Source organism: Podarcis liolepis (assembly GCF_965112155.1).
Source record: "Podarcis liolepis genome assembly, chromosome: 2".
Taxonomy (NCBI): domain Eukaryota; kingdom Metazoa; phylum Chordata; class Lepidosauria; order Squamata; family Lacertidae; genus Podarcis; species Podarcis liolepis.
The window spans coordinates 128,636,324-128,660,410 of record NC_139555.1 but is presented as its reverse complement, the minus strand read 5'-3'; the positions used below and the strand labels follow the sequence as shown (position 1 = coordinate 128,660,410).

Here is a 24,087-nt window from a genome sequence, read left to right as displayed (position 1 = left end):
CTGCCTGAGAAGCACCGACTGGCCCTCGGTCTCTCTCTCCCAGGCTGCTGGCGCAGGGCTCTAACCGCTAGGCCGCTCGGCTGCTCCCCTTACGCTCGCCAGGTGGTACCTGCGGTGGTGGTGACGCTGCTGACGCCATCCTGCTGCTTCCAAGGCGGGGCCTCCTCGGTGTGTGTGGGAAAATGATTGCTTGTACATAAGAGCATGAACAGAGTTCTTATTATTGCAGAGTGATTTTGCAGCACGAGATATTGTTAAGAGCTTGATGAGCACGTGAACACCTCATGCTAGACTAAATGATTGGCTCACGTAGAATAGTACCCTCTTTGTCTGCGGGCAAAGGCAAGGTTGCATTCCTTTTGATTGTTACTTTTGGGTACGAGGCAGAACAAACGTGCTGGTGGAGAGAGGATGAATTATTTTCACTGCGCACAATAAACATTGCTGCTGAAGCCAAAGCTTTTTCTTCAAGTCATCTTGGTGTGAGACTGATTTCTTCAGATGTCGAGCTGGCACTCGACATTTGGTGCCCCGTGTGACTACCTTCGGACTCCACGTTGTTTCTCATCGTTCAGCGCTCACCACGCGTCTTTCATCCGCTTTGGATCCCGGTGAGTGCTCCCTTTCCTTCTGCCATTGTGGGGCAGTCTCTTTCGGACTCCGTGTGTGTGATTCTGGACTACGTTACGGACTTATCAGCACTTACCTCTCCCGGAAAGGGTTAAAGGCGCCTACTCATCCTTTGTGGATCCCTCCAGTAAGTGCTCCCTGCTCTTTTTGCAACTCTTGCAATCATGGGGACATCTCTATCTGCACCACAGAAAAAGTTTTTTGAAGACCTTAAATTTCTTTTGGCCAGCAACAGCCTCATTGTCTCAGATGCTGATCTGAAGTCCCTTATAGAAGCCTTGGATACGCACTGTCCCTGGTTTCCTCAGGATGGGAATTATCATTTAAAAGACTGGGAAAAAATAGGACAATTTTTCCAAAACCATCCTCAGATTGATGTCAAAGTTTTGCATGCCTGCTGTAAGGTTTATAAGGCTATCTCAAGCCTAACTCCTACAAATCTCCTCCTGGCCGCTGCTTCAGCTCCTTTGCCCCCCCTCCCAGTCCTCATGTTGCCTTCAGAAGCGGCGTCTTATCAGCCTCCTAAACAGGCAGACATTTTTCCTCCTTCGGCTTCTGTCGTCCCTCCTCTGCATTCTTCGCTTCCTGCGCCTCCCGTTACTACTCCTCTCCAAGAATCTCTCCGCGCCGCTGCCCCGTTGTTGGGTTTTGATTGTACAACTCCTAATCTTTTTCCTGTGAGTGTTCCTCCCGCCCCGGGGGGAGGCCCAGCCAGTCATGAACAGTTTGATTTGAGATTCATAAAGGAACTGTATTCTTCTGTCAAGGACAATGGCCCTGCACCCCCAGCCCCCATTATGCTGAACCAAACTGATGTTCTTGATGGGCTGACGGGAGGAGGCAATTTTCTTCCTATTGCCCAACAGTTGGCCCTTGATCCTATGTATTGGGCAGCCACCACCGCTGCCGCTCAGGAGGCCCTGTCCGCCGTGCCTGATGAAAAAAATGAGCACGGTGGCCGATGGGGCAGCGTCAGACAGGGCCCTACAGAGCCCTATGGACAATTTGTCGATCGCTTGTATAATACCCTCAAGCGGCAAGTTCAGGACCTGGCAGCACAAGAACTGATTGTACGCCAGCTTGTGTTTGATAATGCAAATGAGGACTGTAAGCAACGCCAAATATAGCCATTGCTGATATGCTTAAAGCCTGCCAGTCAGTGGGTACTGAGATGCATAAAGCTCGCCTGCTAGTCATGGCTCTGTCCTCCACCGTGTCCCAAAATCCTGCAAAGGATAAAACCTGTTGGATTGACTGTGGCTAAAGAAAAAATCCAGCGGACCTTACCCATTACGTACCTGGGACACAAGCTGACAGCATCTGCAGCCATTCCAGTCACGCCTCAACTACAGTTTCCTGGTCATCTTAGATTGGTGGATTTACAACAAATTCTTGGACAGCTGAATTGGATAAAGAGTTATTTGGACCTGCCCACCTCCACTTTGTCTCCACTATTTTCTGCCCTTAAAGGACATAAGGATCCAGCAGACAAGATCACAGTCACCTCTGCAATGGAAGAGGCTCTAACCACTATGAACAACCATCTCCGCAGATGTATGGTGGACAGGATTCCTTCTCTTTCCATGGCACAGTTATCACTTGCAGTATTTGCCACCCCGCTCCTTCCAACAGCTATATTGTACACCACAGGCCAGAAGCCTGGGACTGTGTCTATTGTGGAGTGGCTTCACCTGCCTCATACTCCTCCGCGGAACGGGTATGCTACACCCAACAGCGTCATGGACCTTGTTGCTAAGGGCCGACATCGAGCCCTTGCCCTCTCTGGAATGGACTTACAGTCAGTGCACCTGCCCTTCTCCCAGGAAGAATTTAAGCATCTGATGATGAGAGCCGTTTCTACTCAAATAGCTTTTGCTGATTTCTTGGGAAATATCATTCACAATCCTCCTAGAGCAGTGTTTCCCAACCTTTTTTGGGCAAAGGCACACTTGTTTCATGAAAAAAATCTCGAGGCACACCACCATGCCAGATGGGGAAAGGTCACTTTTTACTTATGTAAAAAATAATAATAAAATAGTAACAGCATAGAAGGTAATGGTTAGGCTAGCATCCCTCTTCCAAATATGCTAGGTTTTTATTTGCAGGGACTGTTCTACATGGGAAAGCATTCAGCACTGTCATTCTCCCATCTGCCATCTGAATTGGTACTATTCTGGGTCAACTTACTCTGCTGCATGTGTAGATGAAAATGGCACCAAGTGTGGGGGAGAATTAATTTCTTCGCTGCCTGGGAGTAAGGGGGGTGGGAATCAGTGAATGGCAGGGACTTGGTTAAGTAGATCAAGTATGTGGTATCCAGTGGGGAGGTTGAAAAGCTGGATTAATAATGAGCCTGCATTGAGGATTTGTCTTACCTTTTTATGGCTTCATAGCAGGGTGTTTCTTATCACAGTGTTGTTTTAATAGGAGACACATTGCCCTGGGATCTTGCCACTGCTATACAGCTAGGAACCTGATATTATTGGTAAGGGCCTCTGTTTGCTTAGGCATTTTAATGTTTTTTTTAAAAAATGAGTAAACATTCGTGTTTCAGCAGCAGCTGGTGAGACAGGAGACGAGAAATTTAAACAGAGTGGGTTCTAGGCAGTGCCCCCCCCTTCACCTGGAAAAGGCAGGAAGAACTCTTTTGGGCTGCCTCCAAATTCTAATTTTCTTGAGTGCCACCTATAGGAGAACCATGAGTGGGTTAGGATGGCGGGCCAGACCTCGCCACCCTTTGGTGCCAGCCGTGATCTGGACAACTCAAGCCGTTGCCTCTGACTGAACCCGTTATGATTCTGCTCACAACCCCCCATCCCTTGGCGGGCCAGCGGGGTGGGGGGTGGAAGGGGAGATAATATAGTGAAAGGGAAGCAATAGGGGCTGGAAACTGTGGTAGCAGCATTTCCGGCTGAAGCGCGAGATAGAAAATGTTATCAATTGCTTCTTCTTGTACAACTGCAGCCAGATCCTACCCGTATTTACTCTGGAGTAAGCCCTAGTTTGTTCACGGGGTTTTGCTCCCGCGTAAGTGTGCACAAGGGATGGCAGCCTTAAATATCGGGGAGACGCAGGAGTCGCCTGCGCTGCTGTAATTCCCCCTCCTTTTGGGGAGGGAGGCGCTGGGCTACTGTGTTTACTTGGAAGTCCCACGGAAGTTAATGCATTATTAGGCTACTACTGGCTTAAGCCGGTGCCTGCCTTCATCCCTAGGCGAGAGGGACAGAGTTCTGTTCCGCCCGGGCGCTGCCTCTTTAAACGAGTGCGTGGTTGAAGAAGGCGCTTGCCCAGCTCCCCTCTGCGCCTCGCAATGCGCCGCCCTCCGGCCCTGCACCGCCGCTGTCTCGCGCTCCTCCCTTTTGCGCGCGCTGCCCTGCCGCCGCCCCATTGGCCAGGTCCTGTCAGCTGATCCTGTGTTATTTCCTGTGTGTGTGTGTGTGAGGGGAGAATGGAGAGAGAAACCTCGGCACCACCACCGCGGAGCCGCCCCCGGCTTGCCGCGGATCCTCGCCACCGCCGCCCCGCCTCTCGCCGCCCGACTCGCCCGCCTCCCTCCCACGGCACACCAGGCAACGTCTTGCGGCACACTAGTGTGCCGCGGAACACCGGTTGGGAAACACTGTCCTAGAGACCCTCGTTTGTCTTGGCTACGTTATGTCTTGCTGTCAGAGCTGCCCTAGGTCCCAGCTCACAAAGGACCAACGCCAGTACGTTGTTATATAAAACAGTCTTTATTGAAGCTCAGTTTCGCTTTCGCAGCCGCAGCGCGCAGCTCTACGTCTTAATCTCTAGACCGCCGAAGCTCCGTCTGAGTCTCCTCCCCCCAGACACCAGTTTAAGACTCTAGCCTTGCTCCACCTCTTCCTTTGCTCTTTCCTCCTCTGGGTCCGCCTGTCCGCTGGGGTCTTGCCCTTCCTAGACTCTTCTGACGCTGAGCCCCGAGTCTTCCCCCTGCCTCCGGCGGGCTTTAGGACCTGGTTCCCAATCCGGGTTTTCTGCTGTCCCGCGCGCCTGTACATTCGAACTTGGCGCGCGCGCCCAGCCGGTCACCTTCCTCCTGACCGTTACACTGCTCCTGTCACTGCTCTCCCCTTCGGGGAGGCTAGCTGGATCTGACCTCCCCTCCGTTCCCCCGCTCTCCGATAGAGGCGTGGTCAGCCCTGACTCATCTTCTCTCCCTGCTGGAGGAGACGCTGGCCCTGACACATGGGACTCTTCCCCCCCGCTACGCTCTGGTGGGGAAACTGGTCCTGATCTCCCGCTGCTGCTTTGGGAGTCCCCGCTGGCCCCTTGCTTCTGGTGCGTCCCCCCTGGGACCCCCCTTGCCCTGACCATCGGCGCCCCCTTCTGGGAATCTTCTGATTCGCTGGAGAGGCTCATGGAATCTCTCGGGTCACTGTCATTCTCCCCTCCGCTGCCCTCAGATTCTTCCCCTTCGCTCTCCATTTCCTCTCTCCCCTGTGCCTCTGCTCCTGAGCCCCTGACATCCATCCCCCCCCTCGAAGCCCCCCTTCCCCCCTCCCCCTCTTCGGGTGTGGGTTCCAGGTGCTCCAGTGCTGTGGGGGTGAGTGCGGGATACCGTTCCTTCCCCCTGGTATGCAGCCGGCCAGCTGGATCCGGCCAGCCCGTGATGGGCTCGTTGACGTCGATCTCCTCTGCTTCCATCTCTCTGCAGTTGTGCTCGAATCCAGGATCCTCCCCCAACACGTCCATGTCCTTCCCTTCCCCTGTCTCCTCAGGTGATGTTGCGTGTAAGGGTCCCCTCGGCAGTTCCCTGCTCCACCCCACCTCCGGTTGATTGTCCCACCAATAAGAGCGGTCTGTGCCAAACCCCGAGAGTGATCCCTCTGGGGAGCTTGTTTCTGGCGCCGTTTCCTCAGCTGATGAGAACCCATGGAACGTGCTGGCTGAAAGTGTGGGTGTGAAAAGCCATTCGTCGAAAAAATCTGCCGGCATAGGTCTGTGTGGGAAGAGTGCATGGAACTCGTCTTTGAGGTAGTGCTCCTCCACGGCATAGTACGGTACCCACCTGTTGGCGCTGGCCGGGGTACCTTCCCTGGCGAGGAGATATTCAACTCCCTCTTCCCCCCATCTCGAGTCTAAAATCTCCGTGACCTCGTTGAGTGGCGCCGCCCTCGGTGACCCCTCCCCTGTTGGTGATTTGCTGTGTGGGTCTGGTGCGTCCCTTGGCGCCTGAAACCTGTGGGGTTCCTTGTAGGGTGTGAGCACTGACCTATGAAATACCGGGTGCATTCTGGAGCCCTCCGGGAGCGTCAACCAGTAGGCCACTGGATTGATTTGTGCCTCGACTTGGTAAGGCCCTAGCTGCTTGTGTCGAAGCTTCTTCTTAGCTAACGTTCTGGCCGGCACTGCCTGGGCTGCTAACCAGACCCAGTCCCCCACCTGGATGTTTTCCCCGACTCTCCTGTGCCTGTCTGCCTGCATTTTGTAGGCATGTTTTGCTAGTTCCAAGTGCCTTCGGAGTTGCTCGTGGACCTCCTGCAACTCTGCTGCCAAGTGCTCTGCTCCCCGTGGCTCCCCCTCCCCCTTCGTCTCTAATCCCGGGAAGGTTCTGGGATGTCGCCCATAGTTGGCGAAGAACGGCGTCACCCCTGTAGATGCGTGCTTGTGCTGGTCCCGGGGGTAAGGTACCGTGAGTGTAGCAGAGTCCACACGAAGAGGGGCGAGGTCCGATGCAGAGAGCCGGGCGGGGAACAGGAACGCTGGAACAGAAGGCGGAGCAGGTAACAGGAACGCTGGATGGTCGGGAACAGGAGGCCGAGCATGGAACAGGAGTACTGGATAGTCAGGAACAGGAAGCCGAGCAGGGATCAAGAACACAGGAAGGTCCGTAGCCAACAACGACGTTGCTCCCGCAACCTGGGGCCGGCCTGACTGGGCTTTTATCCTCTTCTAAGGTCAGGGGCGGTCCCGACCCCCAGGAGCCCCGCCTCCTCTGGCCTTAAGGCGAGCACTCCTCCTGGGGGCAACCAGTTCCCTTCGCCTCTCTGCCCTAAGCCTCTGCAGATCAGGAGAGGCCGAAGGGTTACTGGGCCCTGGAGGAGGCTCACCTGTGGCCACTGAGTCATCCAGCACCTCTGGGGCCAGAATGGTTTCACCTGGTGCCTGCTCTTGAGTTTCCTCAGCATCTAGGCCTTGCCCCAGTTCAGCCGGCCCTGGAGGCGGGGACTCCTGTGCCGGCTGGGATTCCTCCGGATCGCTCTCAGACTCGGAATCCCAGGCCATCACACCATCCCCCCTCCCAGGCCCCCCCCTCACTTGAGGGTCCGGACCCGGCTTGCTGGGGTACGCCGCATGAAACTCTCGGATGCAGGCAGGCGCGTGGACGTTGGCCGCTGGTTCCCAGGAACGGTCCTCTGGCCCATACCCCTTCCAGTCAATGAGATACTGCAGCCTTCCCCTGCGGTATCGGGAGTCCAGAATGCGTTCCACCTCGTACTCAGGCTCTCCCTGCACCAAAACTGGCTGCGGTCGGGGACGGTTCGGGTGGAACTCGTCGGGTGGGGCCACCGGACTCAGAAGGGACCTGTGGAATACCGGGTGAACCTTCAGGTGTGCTGGCAACCGGAGACGGAAAGCTACAGGCGAGACCTGGTTCACGATAGGGAACGGGCCGGTGAACCGGGCGTCCAGCTTCCGCGAAGGTCGAGAAGGGTGGAGGTGGCGAGTGGAAAGCCACACCAGGTCACCGACGTGAAGTTCCGGCCCCACCTGGCGGTGGCGGTCGGCCTGGACCTTGTACGCCTCCTTGGCCTGGCGCAGCTGCTCCATCAACAGCTGTTGCTGGGACTGGAGCTCCTGAAGCCACTCTGTCACCGCAGGGACCGCAGATGCCGGCAGCACATCCGGAAACAACCGTGGATGAAAACCATAACTGGCTTGGAACGGGGTCTGCTGGGTGGACGCATTCACCGCGTTGTTATAAGCGAACTCCGCCAATGCTAGGTGGTCGACCCAGTCGTCCTGCTGGTAGCTGCAGTAACACCGGAGGTACTGTTCCAGCACCGCGTTCGCCCGTTCCGTCTGGCCATCCGTCTGTGGGTGGTAAGCAGATGAGAGACAGACCTCTGTCCCGAGGGCCTGGTGCAAAGCACGCCAAAACCGGGACGTGAACTGAACGCCACGGTCGGACACTACACGCTCAGGTAGGCCATGCAGGCGGAAGACATGCTGAAGGTACAGCTGCGCGGTTTCCTTAGCTGAGGGTACGGATGGGCAGGGGGCACAGTGCACCATCTTCGTGAAGTGGTCGGAGAAAACTAGAAGGCAGGTGCAGCCACGAGACGGGGGTAACTCCACTACAAAGTCCAAAGAAACTGTGTGCCAAGGACGTGGTGGAACCGGCAACGGCTGAAGAAGGCCGGGGGGTCGCCCGGTAGGCCCCTTGGCCCGCCTGCAGACGTCACAACCAGCGACGTAGCGAGCCACGTCGGCCTTCAAACGGGGCCACCAAAACTCACGGCTTACCAGATGGGTGGTCCGATACCGCCCAAAGTGCCCCGCCGCTGGCGCATCATGGGTCATCCGGAGAATCTCAGCCCGCAGCGGCCCTGATGGGATGTACAGGCGCCCGTAGTGCAGCAGAAGACCCTGATGCGAGACCAGCCCTGGATACTGAGGGCATGATCCTTCGGCCAGTTCCCGGAGTCGTTCCTGGGCCCAAGCGTCGACCTGCTGCTGTTCCCGCACCCGAGCCTGCAGTGGCTCAACCTCCTGGGTGGCCAGGAATGCAGCTGGTGGTAGGATCGTGGTGGGTGCTGCTTGCTGAACCGTGTCTACGTTGTCTTCGGGTTTCCGGGACAGGGCATCCGCCTTCTGGTTTTGGGAGCTAGGGATGTAGCGGATCCGGAACTGGAACCGGGAAAAGAACAACGCCCACCGGATCTGCCTTTGGTTCAGCTTGCGGGTGGTCTGGAGGTATTCCAGGTTCCGGTGGTCGGTTCTCACCTCCACCGGGTGTCGTGCTCCTTCAAGATGATGGCGCCAAACCTCAAAGGCCACCTTGATGGCCAGTAGTTCCCGCTCCCACACGGTATAGTTACGCTCCGCTGGGAGGAGCTGGCGGGAATAGAAGGCGCAGGGTAAAAGTGGCGCTTCCGGTCCGTGCTGCTGAGACAAGACGGCACCGAGAGCCGTACTGGAGGCGTCAGTCTCTACCACAAAGGGTCGAGAAGGATCCGGATGTTGCAAGATTGGCGCTCTCTGGAAACAGGCCTTCAACCCTTGAAACGCCTTCTCCGCCTCCTTGTCCCAGGAAAACGGCGTCTTGGGGTGCAGTAGTCGGGTCAACGGGGTGGTGCGGTGAGCATAGTCCGCAATGAAAGTCCGGTAATAGTTGGCGAACCCCAGGAAACGCTGTAGGTCCTTGCGGTTCCGAGGTGCCGCCCATTCTCGAACCGCTGCCACCTTCCCAGGATCCATCTGCACCCCACCTGGTGAGAGTCGGTGACCCAGGAAGTCCACTGACCGCTGATGAAACTCGCACTTGCTGAGCTTTGCATACAGACGATGCTCGCGCAAGCGCTGCAGCACGGTCCGGACATGACCTTCGTGGCACGCCGGGTCACGGGAGTAAACCAGAATGTCATCCAAGTACACCACCACGTACTTGTCTAGTAAGTCCTGGAACACGTGGTTGATGTACCGTTGGAACACAGCAGGCGCGTTGCACAAACCAAAGGGCATAACCAGGTATTCGAACTGTCCGTACCGGGTCCCAAATGCGGTCTTCCACTCATCCCCGGCGCGGATCCGAATCAAATTGTAGGCACCCCGGAGATCTAGCTTGGTGAACACCTGCGCCCCTTGCACCCGCTCCAGTAACTCCGAAATAAGGGGCAAGGGGTACCGGTCCGGGATGGTAATTTTGTTCAGGGCCCGGTAATCATGGCAAAGGCGGAGCTCCCCACATTTCTTTTTAACAAAGAGCACTGGTGCAGCAGTGGGCGAGGTAGAAGGCCTAATGAACCCACGCTCCAGGTTCTTGCGCAAGAAGTCCTGTAAAGCCTCGCGCTCTGGCTCTGTTAACGAGTATAAGCGACTCACCGGTAGAGGTGCTCCGGGCTGGAGGTCTATGCCACAGTCAAAGGACCGATGCGGCGGCAGCTGGTCTGCCCCCCGTTCCTCAAACACGTCGTGATATTCCCGGTATTCAGCGGGGAGCGTTGCAGCAACCTCCTCAGTGGGCGCAGCTGCTAGCATCTCAGTCTCAGCAGGAGAACTGGGGTCTGGGAAGTGTACAGTCCGTTTGACCCAGTCGATCCGCACATTGTGAGCCTCCAGCCAGTCCATCCCAAGCACCAGGGGGAACCGGGGCATGGAGGCAATATCCAGAGTTCGCATCTCACGGTGCTGCTGGAGGCACAGGACCAGGGGCTGGGTCTCCTGAGTGACGGCACCCGAACGCAGGGGCCGTCCGTCGATTGCCTCCACCTGCACCGGTTCTGGCTTGTTCCGAAGTGGCACCCGATGCTGGGCAGCAAAAGCAGCGTCCATATAAGAGCGGGTTGCGCCCGAATCCACCAGCGCATGGGTAAGAATCCATGGCCCTCCTGGAGGGTATAGATGTACCGGAACCATAAGGTGTTGTAATTCAATTGGTGCGGCCCCATTCTGTGCTGTTTGGGACCCCAGGTAGCCAGGGCCATCAGCTACTGGGGTTTGGTGGTTTCCCTGCGGCTGGCGTTTCTCAGGACAGGACCTTGCATAGTGTCCGCTTCCGCCACAATAGAGACATAGATTCCTCTCCCGACGCCGCGACTTCTCTGCGGGGGAGAGGCTTGGCCGCACTGCCCCAAGCTGCATAGGTACCTCCAATGACTTAGCTGGGCCCGTGGGGCTGCTGGTAGACACTGGGGCCAAGAACTGGAGGTGCCGGCGGTCCCGAGCCTGACGCCGGTCCTCTAGCCGATCGTCAATCTGTAGACTCCATTGAATAAGAGTGTCTAGCGTGGTGGGGCGTTCCATTGTGGCCAGCTGGTCCAGTATCTCATCTGAAAGCCCCTCGAGATACTGGTCCCGGAGAGCCGAGTCGTTCCAGGCCAAGTCCTGTGCCAGCAGCCGGAATTCTGTGGTGTATGCGGCCACCGTGGTCTTGCCCTGCCTCAACCGCCGAATCGCCCGGTTGGCTTGACTCTCCTTCTGGGGGTTGCCGAACGCGGCCTCCAACAGATTGCAAAACCCCCCGTAGTCTGTCAGCAAGGGGGAGTCTTGCCTGAGCAGCGGCAACACCCACTTGGCCGCCTGGTCCTTTAACAAACTAATCAAAAAATGCACCTTGGTGCGGTCGTCAGGGAAATTCCGGGCGCGCCCCTGAATATACAGCTTGGCCTGGGCAAGGAACATGGGAAAGCTGGCCGGGGCCCCATCAAATTTCTCAGGCAAAGCCACTGGGTACTTGCCAGAAGCCGGGGCGTCGGCCCCAGGAGCCGGTAGGGCGTCCAAACGCTGCTGCAGTGCTGTAACCACGTTACTGAGCTGCTGCACGGTGTGCCTCAAAGCCTGGTTCTCCTGGGCTATTGCCAACGGTGTAGCCGCTTGGTCGGCCATGGCCTCTGACTCTTCCCGAACGCACCCCTACGAAGGGGGAGTGCGGGTGTGGCGGGAGCAAACTGTGCTGGTCCCGGGGGTAAGGTACCGTGAGTGTAGCAGAGTCCACACGAAGAGGGGCGAGGTCCGATGCAGAGAGCCGGGCGGGGAACAGGAACGCTGGAACAGAAGGCGGAGCAGGTAACAGGAACGCTGGATGGTCGGGAACAGGAGGCCGAGCATGGAACAGGAGTACTGGATAGTCAGGAACAGGAAGCCGAGCAGGGATCAAGAACACAGGAAGGTCCGAAGCCAACAACGACGTTGCTCCCGCAACCTGGGGCCGGCCTGACTGGGCTTTTATCCTCTTCTAAGGTCAGGGGCGGTCCCGACCCCCAGGAGCCCCGCCTCCTCTGGCCTTAAGGCGAGCACTCCTCCTGGGGGCAACCAGTTCCCTTCGCCTCTCTGCCCTAAGCCTCTGCAGATCAGGAGAGGCCGAAGGGTTACTGGGCCCTGGAGGAGGCTCACCTGTGGCCACTGAGTCATCCAGCACCTCTGGGGCCAGAATGGTTTCACCTGGTGCCTGCTCTTGAGTTTCCTCAGCATCTAGGCCTTGCCCCAGTTCAGCCGGCCCTGGAGGCGGGGACTCCTGTGCCGGCTGGGATTCCTCCGGATCGCTCTCAGACTCGGAATCCCAGGCCATCACAGTGCTTCATGTTGTTGTAGGCAAACTCGGCCAGCGGTAAGTAGTCCACCCAGGTCGAGGGCTGTTGGTTCGCGTAGCATCAGATACTGCTGCATGATGGCGTTGACCCTCTCCGCTTGTCCGTTGGTCTGCGGGTGTCGTGCCGACGCTAAGTTGATCTTGACGTTCAGGATGCCCAGCAGCTTCTGCCAGAAGCTCGAGATGAATTGGCAAGCGCGGTTAGACAGGATGGACCGCGGTAAGCCGTGAACTCTGAACACGTGGTCTATGAACAGCTTGGCGGTCTGTTCCGCTGTGGCCACCTTCGCGCAAGGAATGAAGTGCGCCATCTTGGTGAACAGGTCTACGACAACGAGCACCGCTGTTTTGCCTCGTGAGCTGGGCAGATCTGTGACAAAGTCCAGGGCCACTTTCTCCCACGGTTCGAGCGGCGTCTGTATCGGTTCCAGCAGTCCCGCCGGCGCCCTGGGTACTGGTTTGGCCCTTTGGCATGTATCACACCGAGCGACGTAATCCGCGACTTCTCCCCTCATCTTGGGCCACCAAAAGTCTCTGGCTACTAATTCCGCCGTCTTGTCCTTGCCGAAGTGCCCACCGCTGGGCGCGTCGTTTAACTGCTGCAGGACTTTCGCGCGGAGGTCGTCTCCCGGCACGTAGAGAGCCCCTTTGCGGATGAGCAGTCCGTCGCGTATCTGGAACTCTTCGTCCTTCGCCATGCCTCTTTGCACCTCCTCCATCTTGGATTGTGCGAACGAGTCCGTCTGCAGCGCACGACGCACCGCGCCCAGGTCCACGGTGGCTGAAGCGCACGCCCACGCGTTCGGTGCGAAAATGTGTTTGGCCGCCACCGGTGCCGCTTCCTCGAGATACTGCGGCTTCCTGGATAGTGCATCCGCCATGACGTTGTTGTCTCCCGGGATGTATTCTATCCGGAAGTCGAAATCCGCAAAGAACTCCGCCCAGCGGATGTGTCTCTGGTTCAGGAACCGCGCCATGCGCCAGTACTCCAGGTTCTTATGGTCCGTGCGGACCTGCACTGTGTGTCTGGCTCCGATGAGGAAGTGCCGCCACGCCTTGAAGGCTGCATGAATGGCCAGCAACTCCCTGTCCCAGATTGTGTAGTTCTGTTCCGACTTGCTGAGTTTCCTGGAGTAGAATGCGCATGGCCTCCAGTTCCCTTGCGGATCTTGCTGCAACAGGACCGCCCCCACCGCTCTGTCCGAGGCGCCCGTTTCAACCCTCATTGGTTTGCTGGGGTTCACGTGCAGCAGCTGTTCTTCGGACGTGAAGAGACGCTTGAGTCTCCGAAAGGACTGCTCCGCCTGGTCTGTCCAGGTGAACTTCTTCTTCTTGGAGCTGAGGGTGTCCGTGATGGCCGCCGTCTCCATCGCGAACCCCTTGATGAACTTGCGATAAAAGTTGGCGAATCCGACGAACTTTTGGACTTCCTTCCGATTGCGCGGGCTCTTCCAGTCCAACACCGAGCGGACCTTGGCGCTGTCCATGGCGAGTCCCTTGTCGGACAGCTTGTAGCCCAGGAAATCCACCTCCGTCATGTCGAACTGGCACTTCTCCAGTTTGGCGTAAAGTCTGTGCTCCCGTAGTCTCTGCAGGACCTCCTTGACTTCTCCCTCGTGAGCCTCCTGTGATTCCGAGAAGATCAGGATGTCATCTAGGAAGCAGACGCACTTCTTGTAGAGGAGACCCGCTAACACGTGGTGCATAAATGCTTGGAAACAATGGGATCCATTTTGGAGACCAAACGGCATAACTCGATATTCATAGGTGCCTAAAGGCGTAAACATGGCCGTCTTCCACTCTTCGCCCTCCCACATGCGTATAAGGTTGTACGCCCCTCGTAAATCCAACTTGGTGAAGATTCGTCCCTTCCTCACCGTCGCGAGCAGGTTGTCGATCTTGGGCATGGGGAATGCTGTGGGCTTTGTCCTGGAATTTATGATTCTGTAATCAACTACCAGCCTCCGTTGGGGCGTGTCTTTCTTCTTCACGAAAAACACGGGACTGCCCCCCACTGCTTTGGATTCTTGGATGAATCCCCGCTTCAAGTTGTGCTCTATGAACTCCCTGAGTTCTTGCAGTTCGTCTTCAGACATGGAATACAGTTTTCCAGTTGGCAGCGTCGCCCCCGGCAGGAGGTCAATCTTGCAGTCGTAGGGCCTGTGGGGAGGCAGCTTGTCCGCTTCCTTCTCGCAGAAGACCTCCAAAAACGCCTTGTACTTGTTAGGTACCGCTTGCACCATGCCTAAATGTAGCTGTGGTTCATCCTCTTGCCCCTCCTCTTCCTGGCTGGTCCGGATGCAGTGTTCCGCGCAGTAGGAGGAGCAGAAGGTCAATTGACGCTGGTACCATGCTAAAGCCGGGCTGTGCCTATCCAGCCAACTCATGCCCAACACTATGGGCGTGTCCGACAGGTGGGTGACGCTGAAGCTGATGACTTCGCGGTGATTTCCAATTTGCATTACCATAGGGGGGGTTTGCTGTACCACCTGTCCTCCCAGTAGCTCTCTGCCATTGACCGTGACTACGTTTAGGGGCATCGTGGCTGGTAAGAGCGCTATGCGATGTTGCCTGATGAAGTCCACTCCTACAAAGTCTGCATTACTGCCAGATTCAATGGTAATAGGAACTTCCAGGGTGAGTCCATTGGGCAGCTGGAGCGATGCGGTGAGTTGCACCACTGGTTTGGGTGGGAGGGGGTCTGTGGGCTGTAAAATCTCTGGGGACTGCTTCACTGACTCGCCTGCCTGGGCCCCAGTGCCTCTGCCTCCAGCCAGGCTTCGTCGTTTCCCTGTATCTGTTCCCCCTGCTGAACTGCTCCCCTTACTGTTGCTGAGGCTGCAGTGTGCCTCTGGATCCTCTGGGGACACTCTTTGGCCATGTGCTGTGCACTGTCGCAGATATAGCACTTCCTGTTCCCTCTAGGAGCCTTCACCTTGACTGCTCCTGGTGTTTGGGCTCTGGCCGCTGTCTGAGCCACGATTTAGCTTCCCCATGCAGATGAGTTATTATGAAGCCCACTTTCTCCTCCTCGTCTCTAAAGTCTTTCCGAAGCAAATTGAGCGCGAAAACTATGTCTGCTCTGAAGTTAGGATACTGCTGCAGGTTCCCGTCGAAATGGGCTACGATGCTGCCCCCCCTCTTCCCGAGGCCAACTCCCTCCGGCTTGGTTCCTGGCAGCCCCTCTTTGCCCAAACATTCCCACCTGGTCTGCAGATCCTGGCAGAGCGCTACTGCGTCTTCCTCTCTCTTTCTGTTTTTTTCCCCATGCATAATTTTTATTAATTTATATAGAAACAGAATACAAACATTCAACATCTTATTTTCACATATTTTTAGATTTGACTTCCTTCAGCCACTCCACAAATCGTCCATAACCATCTTTTATAAGATTACGCATTTCCTATTTTATATTGACATTAATTGCCTCAATTCTTCCATTTCTCTTTAGACAATACTCCTTTCTTTTCACAGAGCTCCTTTAAAACCCACTAGCGTTATCTGTCCTTCACTTAGATTTTCCAGATAATCCGTAAATCTCCCCCAGTCATCAATGAACCTCTGGTCTTTTAGATATCGAATTTTCCCTGTCATTTTATCCAACTCCGCGTAGTCTAACAATTTGGATCTCCATTCCTCAATTGTCGGCAGATCTCCCTGTTTCCACTTTTGAGCTAGTAAGACTCTTGCTGCCGTTGTTGCATACTGAAACAATTTATGATCTTTCTTCTTTATCTCCCTTCCTACTAGTCCTAGCAGAAAAGCCTCAGGTTTTTTTTCAAAAGTGTATCTTCCTCTCTCTTTCTGGATGCTGCTACTTCTGCGTAAAGCGTCGTGACTGCTTCTTGCAGCTCTTTCACCTTCTCCTCTGTAGTCATCTTTGCCTATCTTCGTGAACTCGCAAAACACCAAGTTTTGCCCCTCGCTGCGCCAACTCACGCTGCAAGGGTTGAATTGTCAGACGGAGCTTACTGTCAGAGCTGCCCTAGGTCCCAGCTCACAAAGGACCAACGCCAGTTCATTGTTATATAAAACAGTCTTTATTGAAGCTCAGTTTCGCTTTCGCAGCCGCGGCGCGCAGCTCTACGTCTCAAACTCTAGACCGCCGAAGCTCCGTCTGAATCTCCTCCCCCCAGACACCAGTTTAAGACTCTAGCCTTGCTCCACCTCTTCCTTTGCTCTTTCCTCCTCTGGGTCCGCCTGTCCGCTGGGGTCTTCCCCTTCCTAGACTCTTCTGACGCTGAGTCCCCTGAGTCTTCCCCCTGCCTCCGGCGGGCTTTAGGACCTGGTTCCCAATCCGGGTTTTCTGCTGTCCCGCGCGCCTGTACATTCGAACTTGGCGCGCGCGCCCAGCCGGTCACCTTCCTCCTGACCGTTACACTGCTCCTGTCACTGCTCTCCCCTTCGGGGAGGCTAGCTGGATCTGACCTCCCCTCCATTCCCCCTTTCTCCGATAGAGGCGTGGTCAGCCCTGACTCATCTTCTCTCCCTGCTGGAGGAGACGCTGGCCCTGACACATGGGACTCCTCCCCCCCACTACGCTCTGGTGGGGAAGCTGGTCCTGATCTCCCGCTGCTGCTTTGGGAGTCCCCGCTGGCCCCTTGTTTCTGGTGTGTCCCCCCTGGGATCCCCCTTGCCCTGACCATCGGCGCCTCCTTCTGGGAATCTTCTGATTCGCTGGAGAAGCTCATGGAATCTCTCGGGTCACTGTCATTCTGCCCTCCGCTGCCCTCAGATTCTTCCCCTTCGCTCTCCATTTCCTCTCTCCCCTGTGCCTCTGCTCCTGAGCCCGACACTTGCGAACTGCTTTGTCCCCCCTACCCTTACCCTCCGCCCTTACTGTGTTCACTGATGGTACCAAATCCAGAGGGGTGGTGGTTTGGGAAGAGGAGGGGGAATGGAAAAGTTTGTATACTACTGAGCAGTCCTCAGCACAACATGCTGAATTGGCAGCTGTAATTTTGGCATTTCAACAGTTTGCTAATATCCCTTTCAATCTCATTGTGGATTCTCAGTATGTATATAATCTTTTGAATGTCTTACCATTGTCTTATATCACTCCTGCTATTGATCAAAATTTGTTTACATTGTTTTCCACTTTGCAGAACTTGGTACAAGCTAGAACTTGTCAGTTTTATGTTGCCCATCTCAGATCTCACACTGGCCACCCTGGGTATTTGGCAGAAGGTAATGCCCGGGCAGACCATGCTTTGAAGAATGGTATTTTTTCATTGTTTTCAGACCCATTTGAAAGTCATTCTGTATTTCATCAAAATGCTAAAGTTCTGGTGAAATCTTTTTCGTTGCCAAAAGTTTCAGTTAATAATGTCACAACCTACGTGACTTATGACCAACAGGCTGCGTGTAGAGATTTTTATGTTTGGTTGGACTGGATGAGAAAGAGCAGTAAATCTGCATATTTGCTTCAATCTGATTTATGCTTATTCTGTGGCAAATTGGACCGAAGCTTTGTTTTTAATTATATCATCTTTGTTTTAAAAATAATTAACAAAAAAAAAGTCAGAAATGAGAGAAGTTGCTTTATAAACTTTTTATGCTTTAAATGTAATCCTTGCCTCTAAAGGTGGAATTTGTGCCTTAATTCATTCTCATTGTTGTATGTATATAACTGATCAATCGACCAATATTTCCGCTATTATTGATTATATGGAACAAATGATAACCCATAATCCTTTGAATCCGCCTGAGGGTTTTGATCCATGGGACTGGTTATTTTCTTGGTTACCTAATGGATTATGGTTAAGAAATTTATTATTGATTGTAATTGCATGTATTGTTGGTTTTATTATGGTGTGTTGTATTCAATGCTTGCTTTCTTTGATTTCCCAATGTATTGCATGGTGGTTTCGACCAAGGCCCACCACAGGGGTTACAAGAGGAATTTATGTTGCAAAGTATAGACGCTTAAGCAATGAAGTGTACGATTCGGACTAACGGTCCCTCTTATAATATAAACAAGAAAAGAGGGCATGTGGGAAAATGATTGCTTGTACATAAGAGCATGAGCAGAGTTCTTATTATTGCAGAGTGATTTTGCAGCACGAGATATTGTTAAGAGCTTGATGAGCACGTGAACACCTCATGCTAGTCTAAATGATTGGCTCATGTAGAATAGTACCTGTTATGTAGTGTAGTTTCACCCTGGGCCAACAGGGGTATACTGTATATAGTTTTCACTCAGGTCTGTAGATAGTTTTCACTCAGGTCCGCGTCTGTTATTTTAGGCGGGAACTCTGGGCTGTTGTGGTTACAATGTTGACAGCCGGCTGCCTATAAATACAGGCCGGCTGAGCTGTTCGCAGTCAGTTCTATTCCAGCTTACCATAATAAAGAGCTACTTGAAGAAATCGCTGTGCCGGCTGCTATGTCAACCCACGACTTAACAGTACCCTCTTTGTCTGCGGGCAAGGGCAAGGTTGCATTCCTTTTGATTGTTACTTTTGGGTACGAGGCAGAACAAACGTTGTGCTGGTGGAGAGAGGATGAATTATTTCCACTGCGCACAATAAACATTGCTGCTGAAGCCAAAGCTTTTTCTTCAAGTCATCTTGGTGTGAGACTGATTTTCTTCGGATGTCGAGCTGGCACTCGACAGGTGTGAAGGACGCTGCTGACCCCGAACTCGGCGTCGGGGGCCTGAATGCTGGCGATGAGCCACTTGCCCCTCTCCAGGGCGCGGGGGCAGCCCCCTCTGCCCGCCAGCCCCTCTGCCCAGGGGACAAAGTGGGACTCTTGCGGCGCGTAAGCGTTGATCTTGCAGGAGGATTCAGCCTCGCTGGCATCCGGACTCAGCCAGGGCGGGGGGGTGGCCGAGGCCTGACCGCCCCACAGGGCCCCAGAGGGGTCTGCCGGGGGGACAAAGGGGGGGAGGTGAACCAGTGTCTGGGGGGGAATGACAAGCCTGGTCTCTCCACTGCCGGACCCCCCTACCTACATCGCAGGGGGTTGGAGTGGATGACCTTCGGGGTTCCCAACTCCACCGTTCTGGGTCAAACCAAAACAACCAAGCAGCTTTGTACCTCTGAAAAGTGGAAATGTTGAGGTTGGAAACCAATTTGAAGTAGATCCAGAATAAGCATAAGTAAATAAAGTTAATCCACAACAATAGGACTCCTGAGTTCTTGAGATGATTTCTGTTGTCCATTTACTGTATTTATTTTTCCCAATTGGCACTATAAAATGGTGATTTTCTTGAGTCAAAATGAGAGTAACCCTGAACAATTTTTAGAAAAAAAGCACTGTACCTATATACCAGAGAAGCATGTACGGAACTGTAGTTGTTTGCGTATATAGTGATATATTGGAATATACCTCCCCCCCTTTTTATTTCTTTGTTCTCTATTCACTCCCCCCCCTTTTTATTATTCAAGTATTCTCAGTTTAAATTGTGCGGTTGAACCCGGAGCCAGGCCTCTTGGCCCTCATCATAACTTCGCTTTATTCCTCTCCGTGGGTCTCAGTCAAAGTCCGCTGGGGGCTCCCCTGGGCCTCGTGGGGCTCTGGCACCCACCACAGGTATTGCAAATGATCTCAAGCCCTAAGATTTGATTTTAATTAATTTTTATAATGAAATATTTTTAGAATGTGTGATTATTTGACTGTTTGATTATTTGATTGTTGTTAGCCGCCCTAAGCCCGGCTTCGGCTGGGGAGGGTGGGATATAAATAAAATTTTTTATTATTATTATTATTATTATTATTATTACTAAAAGTTTAAAATGGATAACATGGATAATAGATATAGAAATAAGGAACCTGCCCAAGGCCAACCATGTTTGGGCCTGTGATGGACAGCAGAGCCAGGCCAGTCAGCGGACTTAGTCCCTCAGAAATCCCCCCCTGGGGGCTGGAGCCTCGCTCTGATTGGCTCCTAAGCCAGCGTGGGGCGGAGCCAGCCCTTTTGGCGGGAAAAGGCAAGACGCCTTTTCTGAGGGGGGAGCTTGGAGGGGAAGGTGGGGGGAGGGAAGGGAGACCCCCAAGAAGGAGGGCTGAGGGGACCCCCTGGGTGTGGGGGGCGGACTGAGGGGGGGAATGGAGGGAGACCCCCAAGAAGGAGGGCTGAGGGGACCCCCTGGGTGTGGGGGGCGGAGGGAGACCCTCCAGAAGGAGGGCTGAGGGGACCCCCTGGGTGTGGGGGGCGGAGGGAGACCCCCCAGAAGGAGGGCTGAGGGGACCCCCCTGGGTGTGGGGGGCGGACTGAGAGGGGGGAGGGAAGGGAGACCCCCAAGAAGGAGGGCTGAGGGGACCCCCTGGGTGTGGGGGGCGGAGGGAGACCCTCCAGAAGGAGGGCTGAGGGGACCCCCTGGGTGTGGGGGGCGGACTGAGGGGGGAAGCGGAGGGAGACCCCCAAGAAGGAGGGCTGAGGGGACCCCCTGGGTGTGGGGGGCGGACTGAGGGGGGGAATGGAGGGAGACCCCCAAGAAGGAGGGCTGAGGGGACCCCCTGGGTGTGGGGGGCGGACTGAGAGGGGGAGTGGAGGGAGACCCCCAAGAAGGAGGGCTGAGGGGACCCCTGGGTGTGGGGAGTGGACTGAGAGGGGGGAGCGGAGGGAGACCCCCAAGAAGGAGGGCTGAGGGGACCCCCTGGGTGTGGGGGGCGGAGGGAGACCCCCAAGAAGGAGGGCTGAGGGGACCCGGTGGGTGTGGGGGGCAGACTGAGAGGGGGGGCGGAGGGAGACCCCCAAGAAGGAGGGCTGAGGGGACCCCCTGGGTGTGGTGGCAGACTGAGAGGGGGAGCGGAGGGAGAACCCCAAGAAGGAGGGCTGAGGGGACCCCGTGGGTGTGGGGGGTGGACTGAGGGGGGGAGGGAAGGGAGACCCCCAAGAAGGAGGGCTGAGGGGACCCCCTGGTTGTGGGGGGGCGGACTGAGGGGGGGAGGGAAGGGAGACCCCCGGGATGGAGGGCTGAGGGGACCCCCTGGGTGTGGGGGGCGGACTGAGAGGGGGGAGCGGAGGGAGACCCCCAAGAAGGAGGGCTGAGGGGACCCCCTGGGTGTGGGGGGCGGACTGGGGGGGAAAGGGCCCCTCGCTCAGGAACCCCCCAAGTCTGAATGGGCCACGACTCAGTCCAGGAAGGAGAGGGAAGAAGGGGCAGAAATGGAGTTCAGCATTGGAGCACCATGTCTGGAAAGCGGAACATCGGCCTGAGAAGAGAAGCTGCGCCTGGACGTCTGCGTTTAATGCCCTGACAGCCTCCAAGTTGAGGCCAGAAGTTGACTTCTGCCAATAGAACTTTTCTTCTTTGTTCCGCTTCTGCCCTGGACTCTAAATCCCCAAGTTTCCCCTCACACAAGAGAGGCTGTGGGCAATGGCGGAAATTCACTGAATTGGCGTCATGTGAGGCGGATCCGCTATATTTAATTGGGGGTCGTTAGCAGGGACATAATGCGTCTTGATGAATTGGAGGCTTGAGGGGGAATCCGCTACAGGGCCGTTATAAAATGATCATAAATAGTTGCAGAGTTGGAATGCATTTATACCAGATATAGTGGGTTAAGAATCCACATCTATGTTTTGGGATAATAATATCACCTAGACATTAGAGAAGTATATATGGAATTGGAATTCTTAACTCTTATAATGATATAAGATATTATTATTATTATTATTATTATTATTATTATTATTATTATTACACTGGTACCTCGGGTTACGTACGCTTCAGGTTACAGACTCTGCTAACCCAGAAATAGTGCTTCAAGTTAAGAACTTTGCTTCAGGATGAGAACAGAAATCATGCGGCAGCAGCAGGAGGCCCCATTAGCTAAAGTGGTGCTTCAGGTTAAGAACAGTTTCAGGTTAAGAACAGACCTCCGGAACGAATTAAGTACTTAACCCAGGGTACCACTGTATTATTATTTAGTGTTGTTCAATCACACTGATGTTTTAAAAATAAAAAAGTAAACACCTGTAGGTTGGACCCCGAGGGACATCTAGTCTCACCCCCTGCAGTGCAGGAATCTTAGCTCAAGAATCCCTGACATTTGACCTTCCAGCCTCTGTTTGGAAAACCTCCAAGGAAAGCAACTCTGTCCCTGGAGGTTTAAAAACGGAGATTGGGGAAGGACTGTTTGCCGACACTGAAGATCCAGAGAATCATTTTAAGTTTCCCAGCCTCAGTTGTGGCGCCTGTGAAATGGGTATATCACAGTGTGTGGGTGGGGGGGTGCGTAATAATTAACTCATGCCCAGGTTGGGAAATGCTGCATCAGCCCCACAGCGAAATGGGTGAAGCTTCCCAGCCTCAGTTGTGGCGCCTGTGAAATGGGTCTCCCAGGGAGGCTGAATTCAGAGGTGCTTCAAGTCCCTCCAGGTGAATGAGAAGCAGGGATGGGAGCCAGGGGACAGGGGGGGGGTGTCCTATGGGGGGGGGTCTCCATACCCAGGACCTGGAAGGCCAGGCCGGCCTCCACCTCCGGGGGCAACTCGGACTCCAGGGCAGCTTCTTCCAGGCGTCTCCCGGGTGGGGGCAGGAACAAGATGGCGGGGCACGGCTTGGGGGCGTTGGACATGCCGGAGCCTCCGCCCCCAGCCTCCTCCAGGAACCAGCAGCCCAGCTTGGCCAGCGGAGGCGAGGATCTGCCAAAGGACGCTCCTGCGAGGAGAGGAAGAAGAAGAAGAAGAAGAAGGGGGGTGGACTAGATGCCCCTGGGGGTCCCCAAAGCAGCAGCAGCAGCAGCATCTGGGTCCGGAGCAAGGGGACCCCTCCCCCCAGCCCAATCTGGGTAGACTGCCTCTCGGCCTGGAGGCTCCACCGGGAGAGTCCTGCTGGATCCGGACCAGGGCAAGGTAGACTGGCTCTGGCCAGGGAGGCTCCATTGGGACGCGGCGGGGCCGGAGGGAAGGAGCAGCGGGGCAGGAAGGGGCCGGATTCGGGACTCGGCCAGGAAACCGAAAGCGAAAGCGGAGGGACTAGCCCGGGCCAAACCCTCCCCGCCCCGCCCCGCTTTGCGACAGGCAGAAATCCCACCGGAGAAGTTTCCCCCGCCAGCCCCTTCCTGCGCCCGCTGAGTTTCTGCCTTGCAGGGGGAGGAAATCCGAGCACGGGGGCGAGGGACGCCTCCTCCTCCGCCCCCCCCCCTCGGAGGGAACCCAGGCGTCCGGCCCCGAGCTCTCCTCCTCCGCCCCCCCCCCCTCGGAGGGAACCCAGGCGTCCGGCCCCGAGCTCTCCTCCTCCCGCGCCCTGCGAGGGGGGGACCCAGGCGTCCGGCCTCGACCTACCCAGCAGCAGCAGCAGCAGCGGGAGCCCCTTGGCGCGGAGTGGAGCGGGTTGGGCAGCCATGAGGCTCCGCAGGCAGAGAGCAAGGAGAGGCGGCGATGGCGGAGACTCCGTCCGCGCTTCCCCTTTCGATTTCAGAGCCCCGGGAGGAGGGCGGGGGAAGGGGACCCCTCTCCCAGCCCCCCGAAAGGCACCCTAAGGGGTCTCCGCGGGAGAGGCTGGTTCTGGCACGGCCGGAGGAGGGACGAGATGCCTCCCCCAGCCCCCCAGAATTGGGGAAGGAGGCGGGAGGCGGAGCGGCGAGCTGGGGGCGCCCCATCGGAGATGCGTCCCTCTGGAAGTTCACTTGGTCTGGTGGGACCCAGGGGCGCCGACTTATAAAAAATATTGGGGGGGCCCATACCGGGACGCGTCGTCGCCCAACTTTTGGGATGCACCTCGGCGGGGGCTGTTTCTTCTTCTTCTTTGGAGGCAGAGTCGGGAAGAGCGCCCGGGAAGCTGCCGCTGGTTCGCTCTGGTAGCTGGGAGAACGCAGTTCGAGGTGGCGGTGTTGGGGAGAGACCCTCGCTCAGGGCGCCACGAGACTTGGCGGCCGGCGGCCTATCTGGGGGGTTTTGGAGCGTATTTCGGCAGAGCCGGAGCGATTGGGGAGGAGGGGGCTTGTTGCCGGATTCTTCAGCTGGGCCGGAGATCCGCTGCTGGGGGGTCCCTGGGCCAAGTTGTGAGCACGGCCTGCTGAAGGGAGATCCAGCTGATTGCGCGACGGGGACGGCCGGGGCTCTCCGGCTAGGGCGCGCGGCTGGCTGGCTGGCTGGCTGGCTGGCGAGGGAGCAGGTGGGGAGGAGGCGGGGGTCAAAACACCTACGCAACCCACCAAAAAAATCATCTGCTGATTTAAATAGGAACAGGATGCACCTAACTTTCTGTCGACTTTAAGAAAACTCATGT

The 24,087-nt window shown here is 55.6% G+C and overlaps 3 protein-coding genes across 4 annotated transcripts in view; all 3 read right to left on the bottom strand.

The window, feature by feature from the left end:
• Nucleotides 1–24,087, bottom strand: part of LOC310702297 (uncharacterized protein) — a 636,573-nt gene that overhangs the window by 157,871 nt on the left and 454,615 nt on the right. The gene's annotated exons all lie outside the window — the stretch shown is intronic.
• The window catches only part of LOC310702288 (uncharacterized protein), a 165,169-nt gene that overhangs the window by 70,604 nt on the left and 70,478 nt on the right, over nt 1–24,087 (bottom strand). The window lies entirely within an intron of this gene.
• LOC310700999 (tapasin-like) lies at nt 18,467–23,363 on the bottom strand (the record flags this gene model as incomplete). Its single annotated transcript, XM_083490960.1, has 3 exons — nt 23,142–23,363; nt 22,303–22,515; nt 18,467–18,768 (listed from the first exon to the last, which is right to left on the bottom strand). The coding sequence occupies exons 1-3, from the start codon at nt 23,200–23,202 to the stop codon at nt 18,467–18,469; spliced, it is 576 nt and encodes a 191-aa protein (XP_083347086.1). The 5' UTR covers nt 23,203–23,363.